General features: G+C 41.2%; 1 protein-coding gene across 1 annotated transcript in view; it reads left to right on the top strand.

Annotated features, from left to right (window-relative positions):
• The window catches only part of TRIM40 (tripartite motif containing 40), a 13,682-nt gene extending 5,361 nt beyond the window's left edge, over window positions 1-8,321 (top strand). Inside the window, exons 2-5 of the mRNA XM_008074517.1 lie at window positions 6,227-6,322; window positions 7,330-7,554; window positions 7,844-7,866; window positions 8,069-8,321. Coding sequence (XP_008072708.1) covers window positions 6,227-6,322; window positions 7,330-7,554; window positions 7,844-7,866; window positions 8,069-8,321 — 597 coding nt within the window. The remainder of the gene's footprint in view (window positions 1-6,226; window positions 6,323-7,329; window positions 7,555-7,843; window positions 7,867-8,068) is intronic.
• Window positions 8,322-11,558: the final 3,237 nt, after the last annotated feature.

The following is an 11,558-nucleotide window of genomic DNA, read 5'->3' as shown; positions in this document are numbered from 1 at the left end:
GAGATGAGGGCTCGCCAAGTTGCCCAGGCGGGTCTCAAACCCGTGGGCTCAGGCAATCCATTCACCTCAGCCTCCCAAAGCGCGGGATTACAGGTGGAGACACCAAGCCTAGCCTCAAACATTTCTATAATGGCAAGTTCTTTCCACATTTAGTTGTTGTTTCTGGCTTGACATAAATTAAGTTCTATAATGGACTATTTTTTTGAACGATCTTTGATTATTTTTTCTGTTCTAAAGCTATTTTTATGTAGTTTTGATACGTTCCTTTTTATTTTTAAGTCTAGTATATTTTATTTAATAATTTTTTGTTACCTGATATTCTTGGTGACTATCCTTTTAAAGGAATGCTCTTCTACAATGTTCCTAAGTTTTACAGAACATTCTTTGAGATTTTAGTGGCTATAGCATTAAATTTATTGATACTTTAAGAATCATGGCCTTGTGGGGTTTATTAGTCTTCTCACTAAGAGTTTTCCTTTATATATCTGCATCAATCAATTAAATTGTTTTTGTTTAAACCTCCTGTGCCCTGACTTTACTGAGAGTAGGATATATTTTATGACATTAGTTTTTTTGGCAGTTTGTACTCATAGAATCAAATGAGTCTTTGCTGAGCTTATATATTTACTAATACTATCCTTCAAGTTAATTTCTTGCTGTTTTCTAGATCATAATCATGTAAGTGATGTCATTTTTATCTTTATTTTAGAACACTGTTTGCTCTGTAAGGAGTATGCAATTTTGAAAGCTATTAATTTATTTTTTTGCTGTGTCAGGGGTAGATACTTTGTGTCTGTTAACCACTTTTTCTTTTATGCATTTTGTTAGTAAGTAAATTAAACAAATTTTAATTTTGCTAGGTCCTCATGTTGCATCATTATCTAATACTTTTTTGTCAAATTTTTAAAATTTCATGTGATTTAATGTGACTTTGAATTGTGTGAAATCACATTTATCTGACAGCTGACAGGATCATAAAGTTTTAAAAATATTCATTAAGACAAGACAAGTCTTGATTATTTTCTGGATTTCTTTTTTTTTTTTTTTTGAATTAGAGTCTCACTCTGTCGCCCAGACTGGAGGGCAGTGGCCGCTCCCGGGCACTGCAGCCTCGACCTGCTGGGCTCCAGCAATCATTCCACCTCAGCCTTCCAAGTAGCTGGAACTACAGGCGTGCGCTACCACACAAGGCTAATTTTTTTGATTTATTGTGGAGATGAGGTCTCGCCAAGTTGTCCAGGCAGGTCTTGAACCCGCGGGCTCAGGCAATCCACTCACCTTGGCCTCCCAAAGCACGGGATTGCAGGCTGAGCCACCGAGCCTGGCCTATTTTCTGGATTTCAATTTGTCTTTTTTTCCTCTAAGGAATATTGTTGGTAGGTAAAAGTTTATAGAATTTTGCTTTTTAATTCTGATGACTGACTTATTGACATGACATGCACCCATTAAATATAATTTTAATGCAAAAATGGATAAATAAGTATTTTTATTTAAAAAAAGTTTTTAAATTTAGATTTGGAAGTGCACATGCATATTTGTTACATGGGCATATTGTGTAGTGGTGGGGATTGGGTCTTAGGTGGCCCATTCCCCAAATAATGAACATTGTGCCCCATAAGTAGTTTCTGAAATAAGTTTTTTTTTTTTTTTTGAGTCGGAGTCTCACTCTGTCGCCCAAGCTGGAGTGCAGTGGCACACTCATGGCCACCACAGCCTCAGCCTGTGAGCTCCAGTTCTCCTCAGCCTTCCAAGTAGTTGGAACCACAGGTGTGCACCACCATACTCAACTAATTTTTTGATTTATTGTAGAGAGGAGGTCTTGTCAAGTTGCCCAGGTCTTGATCCCCTGGACTCAGACAATTCTCTTGCCTCTGCCTCCCAAAGTGCTTGGATTACAGGCATGAGCCACCGTGCCCAGCCTAAGTTGTTTTTTTTTTTAAAGAGAGGACTTTACCTTACTCATTTTGAATATTATAAATATGTTCATCTTATCTTCAATTGTGCTTGTGTTTATCTTTATTACTGTTATCTTTGCTTTCTTTTTTCATTTACATAATGTCTGTAGTTGACTTTGTTAAATTTTAAACTCTCAGATGATAGGAGTACGACTTTTTGAACTGGACCTTAAGATTTTGACAGGCAGAGAAATAGAGCTTTCCTAGAAAGGGGAAGTAAAAGGCAGGCCATGAGGAGGTGTGACTGTGCAGGTGTGTGCAGGACACAGAAGGTAATCTTGTGTGCTGGTGCAGGAGCAGTGAGAGAACAAGAAAATGTGAATTGAGGTTGGGTCATGGGAGTCTTGGATGCTGGGTGAAGGAACTGGGGCTTATTTCATTGCTGAGAAGTCATTTTGAAGGGAGGAGTAACATAGACAAAGGTGAAATATGACAGATTTCAAGCTGAAAATCAGGCAGAATGGTGAATCCATGACAAAAATAATGAAGGCCAAGAAGAGTGGACTACAAAAGAGGGTGGGGACAGGGATAACAAATGATTCTTCCATATTGATTTTGAGTTGCCAACAAAGCAGTAGTTGATACTTAACTCTCAGTTGTAAACATGAGATTGGCTGGAGAAAAAATATTTGGTTTTGGAATTATGATATCTGAAGTCTTCAGAATGGAAAACTAAGGACATAGTTTGAGATAGAAAAGCGTTGACGAACCAACCCCCAAGAAGGCTTCCTTTTACAGGAAAAATGAAGAGTAAAGAAGGAGCTATGAGAGGTACAAGTCCAGGAAGGACTGGGTAGGGCAGGTGGGGCCAGATATGAGAAAATCAGATCTGAGAAGATAGCTCTGGATTTCATTGCTAGAGATTAAGGCTTGAAGAGAGATGTTTCAAAGGAGTGAGGAGAAACAAGACAGATGACTGAGGGATGAAGGGCTGTAAGGACGTGAAGATAGCAAGAACAGACTACTTGATTGTGAGGGCAGAGAGAGTAGATGGAAGGGGTGAAGGCTGTTTGTGCTTTAGAGACCCAAACTTTTGTGCTCACAGCAACAATTCTACACCAACTTTCTTCCTCAAGACCTGTGAGCAACATCCATGTTGCCCATTTATTACTGCTTCCCACTCCTTCTATGAGTGTTTTGTTCTTTCTCTGCTGGGAAATGCCTGCAGGTAACACCCAGTGAGATGACACATTTTTCATAACTTTATGATGACATTTTTGTCTCCTCTGCTCACTGAAGCTCTTTGCTTGCTGAATGCCCTTGCTGACCTCTCACACACAGTCCCTGGATCTTGATTTCACCAACAGAATCTCAAACTGGAAAGAACTTCCAGTCATCTTCTCTATTCCCTCCTTTTTACCTGTACATATCCAAAATCTCTCTCACTTTTTAAAATTTTATTTTAAAATTGTGGGGTGAAATAAATTTTTCTTGACCCGAGGTGGGAAGGATTTAGTTAATGAAACACATTCTTCAGTTAATAGTGCATCTTTATCTTTACTTCACAAATCCCTTTCTTGTTTCTTTTTGTTGTTGTTTACAAACCTTATTCATTTATTTATTTGTCATCATTCCTCCCCATCCTGCCCCCAAATGAACAACTGTTTAAAGCATTTGTTGCCAGGCTCTGTGGCTCAGCCTGTAATCCCAGTGCTTTGGGAGGCTGAAGTGAGTGGATTGCCTGAGCCCATGGGTTTGACACCCGCCTGGGCAACTTGGCGAGACCTCATCTTTACAATAAATCAAAAATTAGCTGGGTGTGGTAGCGCGCTCCTGTAGTTCCAGCTATTTGGAAGGCTGAGGCGGAAGGATCACTGGAGCCTAGCAGGTCGAGGCTGCAGTGGCCGGGAGCAGCCACTGCACTCCAGTCTAAGTGACAGAGTGAGACTCCAACACACAAAAAAAGCATTTGTTGTCTTTTGTCTTTTTCTTGTTTTTTTTTTTTTTAAAGACTTGGTCATTGGGAAGTATTGTCTTTTTTTAATAGATAATTTGGCAAAACACATATTGCTGTATTATGTGTTTATATATTTAATTTAAAAATGAAATGATATCATAGGCCTTATTCTATTTCTTGCTTTTCTATTCCACACCATGTTTTAAAGATCAATTTGTGTTGTGTGAGTGGACTTTGTATGACTCCAACTCTCTGCTGCCACAAAAAATGCTGTAGTGAGTGTATGTCCTCTTAGGACCTAAGTGTGGAGTTCTTTGAGATATTTATGCAGAAACAAGACCACTCAGTCACAGAGGGAAGCACATTTAGGTGACTGGGACCCTCCTCAGAACAGCTGTTCCACCACAAGTCTCCCCAGTCTGCCGTGGAGTCCTTGGATCCTCATGCACCCTTCCATTGGACATTATCCAGTTGTCTAATTTTTATTAATCTGATGAGTGACAAAAATATTTCACTTTTGTGTTAATTTTCATTTCTCTAATCACTGATGAGTTTGGGCATTTATTCACATGTACTCTTTCTTCTGTGAACTAACTGTTCATTTTCTTCACAGATTTTTCTGTTGGATTCTTGTTTTCTTGTTGACTTGGAGGCTTTCCTTTCTTTATTCTACATATAAGTCTTGTGTTAGTTATAAACATTAAAGATATCATCTCCTAATCTGCCATTTTTCTGTTAATTTTGTACATGGTGCTATCTTCAGTAATACTTGATCTTGATGTAATCAAATTAAACTATTCCCTCACGTTTTGTGCTTAGAGGAGTTTGTTCAAGACATCTTTGCCTACTGCCAGGTCACAAATTTATTCTCTAACTTTATTTTCTATTAACTTTATAAGTTTTCCTTTCACACTTAGATCTTTAATCCATCTAGAATCAACCTTCACATATTCTAGTTTAGTTCTCTATTATTGTAAGCTAGTTTTTCTCAAGACCGTCTTCTGCAGGTTCTGTCCCTCTCCCGCTAATTTATGGATGGACTACTTGTTTCTTTTTAAATTCTTTTATAAACATGAGTCTGTCTTTGAGCTATTTCACTTTGATTTTCTTTCTTTCTTTCTTTCTTTCTTTCTTTCTTTCTTTCTTTCTTTCTTTCTTTCTTTCTTTCCTTCTTTCCTTCCTTCCTTCCTTCTCTCTCTCTCTCTCTCTCTCTCTCTTTCTTTCTTTCTTTCTGTTGGAGTCCCACTCTGTCATACAGGCTGGAGTGCAGTGGCACACTCACAGCCACCCTGGTATCTACCTGCTAGGCTCTGGAGATTCTTCTGCCTCAGCCTTCCAAGTAGCTGAAACTACAGGCACATGACACCATGCCCAACAAATTGTAGAGATGAGGTCTCACCAAGTTGCCCAGGCTGTTCTTGAACCCCTGGGTTCAGGCAATCCTCTTGCCTCAGAGCCCCAAAGTGCTGGGATTACAGGCTTGAGCCACCACTACTTCTTCTAGTGGTGCAAGAAGATATAGAAAATCAAAGTACCCCACCAACTTTGATTTTCTATATCTTCTTGCACCATTACTTCTTACATCAGTACTGACTTTAGTACTATGACTTTGAATGCTTTTTTATCTGATAGGACAAGTAACGTCTTGCAGCTAATCTAACAAAGGAGTACAAGAAGAGAGTTTGTGGAGTCTCTTGTTGACATCGTCCCCTTTCCTTCACCTTGATTCATTGCAGGCTTATGTTGATATTAGGACCAGTTTTGTCTATTTTTGCTTCTCTCATAGGTTATCCAAACCCTGAAAGCAAATTTTTCAGAAAATTCAAATCATTCATTATATTCATAGCTTCAGGAACACAGTGACCCATCCAGATATTGATTTAAGATGGAAAAAGAAGACACATGTCTGCCTGGGCCATGGATTTGCTCCAAAGGGCTCTTGACGTCCATCCCAGTGAGGACCAGGGAGGAATGTACCAGAGACTTGCCATCTCTTCTTGAAGGCAATTCTCTCCAGACTGGCTTCACTTGTTAATGCAAAGTAGTAAGAAGTGCCAAAAGATTGGGATATGCATTTTATATATTGGGAGAAGCACCCAGAAGATAAATAGAAACGGTTCTATTACTATCTGTTATTTTTTTGTATAGTTCTAAGACTATAAAAGTTTACTCATTACTTTCCTCCATTATTATGCATTAAGTAAACTCTCAAACTTTTTCCCCAAGCATGATGCTCCAAGGACACTCCTTTTTAGGCAGAATTTTATATTAGCCTCACCCTGGGCTCAGGACTCGCACTGTGTTCCATTGACTCTTCCCAATGGGTGCCACCTCTCACTCACTGTCTGACAAGCAGTTGTGTCTGTCCCTTTAGGAACGACTCAACCGCAGGATCAGGAAGCTCAGAAAGGACATTGGAGAACTTCAGCAGCTCAAGGCTCAGGAGGAGGAGAAGCTGCAAGATCTGCAGGTGGGTTTCTCAGATTCCCAGGAAGGACCACCTTGAGTATCCTCAGGGTCTTTATTTCCTGTCCTGCACAGCTGTCTGTCCCTGAAGCAGTCTGAAAACCTGGGTGTTGGCCTTAGCTTTAGGGTTTGCTAGCTGAATGACCTGGGGCAAGGTAAGCCCCTCTGATCTTTTTGTGACTTATATGACAAATGAAAACCAACCCTGCTCTACCTGGCTCAGTGTAAAAATCAAAGAAGACCAGTGTCTCATCAATTGAAAATTACTATACATGCCATAGGTCTCCATTACTGTCTCTGACAGTCTACTTTTCTATTCCTTTTCTATTCCTTTTGCCTACTAAGGTGTGAGATCTGTCTTTACCTTATGACCTGTAGGGGGTTAAAAGCAGGCAGTGAAAAGATATAGCTGAGGACTGTGTGTTTGTATGCGTGTGTGTGTGTGTGTGTGTGTGTGTGTGTGTGTGTGTGTGTGTGTGTGTTCCCACTGTGGTATGACATGGCATCTGTAGATTTTCACGAGTGTGAGGTGGAAGCCAGGTGCAGTGAATTATATAAGCCTGTAATCTCAGCACTTTGGACGGCAGAGGCAAGAAGATTGTCTGAGTCCAGGGATTCAAGACCAGCCTGAGCAGCATGGTGAGACCTCATCTCTATAATAAATTTAAAAATTAGCTGGGTGTGGTGGCACATGTCTGTGTTGCAGCTACTTGGAAGGATGAGGCAGGAGGATCGCCTGAGCCCAGGAGGTTAAGGCTGCGGTAGCTATGAGCATGCCACTGCACTCCAGCCTAGACAACAAAGCAAGACTCTGACTGAAAAACAAAAACAAAAGAGTGTGAGGTGGGAAGGGGATGTGTCCCTGCCTTTATGAGGACAACAGCGACATCTTGCCATACCTGTGACATGCAGAGACAGTGCGCCACCATGAGGGGGAGAAGGCTGAAGATCAACATTCCCACTCAGATATTCAGAGATTGTGAGGGTCCAGAGGGAGACCCTTTTCTGTAGTTTCAGGTAGACCATGGGAATCACAGGCTGGAGGCTGAGCTGGAAAGCCAGTATCAAACCAGGGGCCAGCTGGATGCCCTCCCTCAGCAGTGGCTGAACCTGCCAGAGGACATGCCAAGAGAGGCGGCCAGAATCCTTGACATCACCAGGGAAGTAATGCAGCTCAGCAGCCTGGTCACGGATCTGGAGAGGACAGCCAAGAACCTAGACACCAACACACTTAAGGTGCATACCCTGAGGCATCTCTCAAAGACTGGGATGTTACCCAAATAGTAGGCCTCCTGCGTGCAGCACCCCTCTGGGAGGTGTAAGAGGGAGGAGTTCACGGTGGTAGCTTTTCCCAGGCCACATAGTCCTGCTGCAGCGGAGTGGGTGCAGAAGAAGGGTGCCATGCTCCCCACTTCTCAAGGTAGCACCCCAGATTGATTTCCCATTGTGAATTGGAAAGGAAATTTGGAGGTAACAGGAACCTGAGAATTGATTGTGATTCTCATTCTCTTTTTCTCTCTCCTAGAATGCCAGTGACTTATTGAACAGGTATGAGTCATCCCTGCTTCCTTCCCACATGTGCAGCCCACAAACCGACAATATAGATATACACATGGGCTTCCTCAAGGCCAATGAGACCCACTGCTCCATTAGCTTTTGTATCTTCATGGTTGGCCAGCGGAAAATTCAGTGGAATATATATGCACACACACACATATATGAATTTATGAAGGATTTTTTTTTCTTTTAGGAGTGCTCCACAGAAATTAGAGGTTGTTTACTCCAAATTGGAGAAAAGAGTCAATGAATCACTTCAGGCATCAGCAACAGCTCTGTCCTGTTCACCCCCAGGTCATCTCATTTCAGACTCACCTCAGCGTCCACTCTCTCGTTCCTCCAACCTGTCCAGCCTCCCATTAGGTCTACCCAGTGCATCTCCAGGACTGCTGCACCCTGAACACGGACCCATTTCTTCAAAACTACAACTGTCACCTGACACCTGATCTCTGACTCTTGGATAATAGCCTTAGCCTCCTTCCTGAACCAGGCTCATGTTGGAGGTGGCCAATGCAGAGGTCAAGATCCAAGAGGTCTCCAAGACCATTCACAAGGTTTCCATTTTGCTTGTGAACTGATGTTAGTGCCCATCTTGCATAATCTCGTGTTAAAATAGGAGCACCTAGGCATCTGGATGGCACAAGCTCACCAGTGGCAATGCCACCTCAGCATATGATACCTAGCAGGGATTTTGGAAGGAATATTCCTTCTGAGTTCCTCTAGCACCTGTTATCTGTGCCACTCACATGGCACTTATTCACAGATGGACTCAAAGGCAGCTTCCATGATCCTTGCCTCTTGGTATGACTGTAAGTGAGATCTGTGATTTGCTTCTAATCAATGGAATATGGCAAAGGTGATGGGTGTCACTCTGGAAACTTTGTTACATTGTATCAGAAGTCTCCCTGCTAGTAGACTCACTCTAGAGCCTCTCTTAAGAGCTAAGAGCAGCCTCCAGCCTCCAGCCAACAAGAAGCACAGGCCCTCCATCTGTGGTTGCAAGAAATCAAATTCTGCCAACAACCTGAGTGAACTTGGAAGTGAATTTTTCACCACTTGAGCCTCCAGATGAGAACCCAGTCCAGCCAACACTTTGATTACAGCCTTGTGCATTCCTAAGCAGAGGACTCAGCTAAACTACCCAAATTTCTGACCCACAGAAACTCTGAGACAGTACATGTGATTGTTTTAAAGCAGTAAGTTTGAGGTAATTTTATTGAGCAATGGATAACTAATGCAATTGTATATCAATTGTGTATAAGTCTCACTTCTTTGGGTAAGGAAGAATGATACTTTATGTCCTCAATGTCTAGAACAGTGTCTGACTCATAGCTGGTGTCCAATAAAAATTTTAAATGGATGTATGAATGAATTAATAGAAAGTCTACAGGCTCTTTTTGATCCTCCATGTTTAAAGGGAGCCATCAATTGCCTTTTAACTAGCATTTATTGAGCCCTTGCTGAAGTAGTCAATACTATACTAGAGACTGAGGAATATAAAGAATAAAATATAGCCACAAGAAGGTGCCACATGGTGCAAAGAGTGAAAGCTGAGGAGTCAGACTTTAGTTCAGGTCCCAGTCCTGATACCTAATACCTCTATAACCCTGGGCAAGTTACTTAGTCTTTCTGAGCCTCTATACTACCCCCTCTAAAATTAGGGTAATGGTACCTGTGTCTTGGGATTGTTGTAAGAATGAAATATTATACATGCCAAGTGTCTTCTGCCGTGCCTAATGTTGTAGATATTCAGATATATTAATTGCAAATATATTTCTTAAATTCCACTTCCTCTTTTGAAATGAAATATGGGACAATAAAAGAATTGTAAAAAAATAAATTCAATTTCCCCATCCAGAAGCTTATAGTCTAGCTATGGGACCAGGATAAACATATAGAATAATAAGACTGTGTGATTGCATTAAATTAAGTATCATGGAGCCAACCATGTTGCCCATTGAAGCTGGACTGGATTTTTTAAAAAATGTACTACATATACACAGTGGAATACTATGCATCCATAAAGAAGGACAAATATATGGACTTTGCAGCAACTTGGATGGATTTGGAGTTGCTCATACTCAGTGATTTATCACAGAAACAAAGAACAGAGTTCCATACGTTCTCACTCATAAACAGACCTTGAACAATTATATTGCTATATGAAAGTGACTGGCAGTAGTGGGAAACTGTCAGGGGAGTGGGGGTGGAATTGGCAGTTGAGAGAAACTACTAGGGGAGGGAGGAGCTTACCTCATCAACAAGGGTACCTGCATCATCAATGTTTATATACCTAACCCTGAATTGTACCCCACATCTTTATAATAAAATTTTTTTTAAAATTAAGTATCACAGAAAAATTAAGTGCTCTGAGAATTCAGAGGAAAGACAAGTGAGACTGGTAAAGTCAGGGTAGGCTTTGTGGGGGATGTGGGTATTGCACAGGTGGGAGAAGAAGGTGAGGACATTCTAGGTCAGGATCATCACACAAATAAAAGCAGGGAGGCAAGGAAAAGCCATAGCATATAGAGTGTGAGGAAACTGACTTGATTAGTCTGAATGTTCAGGAATAAGGAAATCCTGACATCAACAGGCTGGATAGTTGACCAAGACATAGTGAGTCATCAGAGGCTTTTGAGTCAGTAGTGAAAGGAGAAGTGGTGTTTAAGGAAAATCAGTCTGGATCATTTGTGCAGGATGAACTGAGGCAGGGAGTTGGGAGTTGGAAGGAGGGAGAAGTTGAAAAAGACTAGTGTAGATGTTCAGAAAAAGGAGTAACTACTTGGCAGGAAGCTGCAGCTCTCAGAGAAACATGAGACCCCAAATCTAAGAGCAAGACATTAGCCAAGGAGAAAACACTCCTGAAGGTGACAGCTCATAATTTCTGCATCCCAGGTCTGATGTCTCACAGAACATTTGAATTAGGAGTGAGAGGAGTCTGATGTGCCCCAAGGGTCTGGTCTCTACTGGAGAGAAGTCAGTTGAACTGCAGGTGACTGCCAGGCCCTCCTTGGCCTCTTGATATGACCACAGATGATCAGGCCAGGAGTGGGCATCTGACCACTCAATTGGTTGACCAATCGAGTCTATGAGGTCACTCCTCAAAAAAGATTTTAGCAAAGAAGGACAATGATAATTAACTGAAACTATCAGGTTCTCTTGGAGGTTTAGAAGGAATCTATGATGAATGTGTCCTTAGTTGGCAGGAAGAGCAACCACAGAAAATCAAAGCCACGTGCATGGCCATGTATTTAAGTAGGTGTCCACAACCCCTGCTGTTTAGAGGCCACAGGATAATACACTCTCTACATATCCTTGGATCATGAACCCCCTTCCTACCAGGTCTTAGGCATACAACATACAATCACATGATGGTCATGAGCACAGATTTGGAAGCTAAACCATCTGAGTTAAAATGTTGGCTCTGCTACTTACTATTGGCTGATTCAAGACCAGTTACTGGACCTCTACATGTCTCAGTTCTCTATGTACAAAGTGGAAATATTAGTAACAACACCTACCTCACAGGGTTGCTGTGAGAATTAAATGAGTCAATGTATAAAATATTTATTACGGTGTCTAGCAAAAAATGAGTTCTATGTGTGTTTGTTATTGTTATCAGCATTTTTTGAATCTCTAGTTTTTCTAGGTAAAATCCTGTTGATTCTTTTTTTTTTTTTTTT

The sequence above is a fragment of the Carlito syrichta genome, unplaced genomic scaffold (assembly GCF_000164805.1).
Source record: "Carlito syrichta isolate Samal-C Ts95f unplaced genomic scaffold, Tarsius_syrichta-2.0.1 Scaffold316474, whole genome shotgun sequence".
In the NCBI taxonomy this organism is placed as follows: domain Eukaryota; kingdom Metazoa; phylum Chordata; class Mammalia; order Primates; family Tarsiidae; genus Carlito; species Carlito syrichta.
The sequence above is the reverse complement of the archived record's forward strand: the minus strand, read 5'-3'. Positions and strand labels throughout refer to the sequence as shown.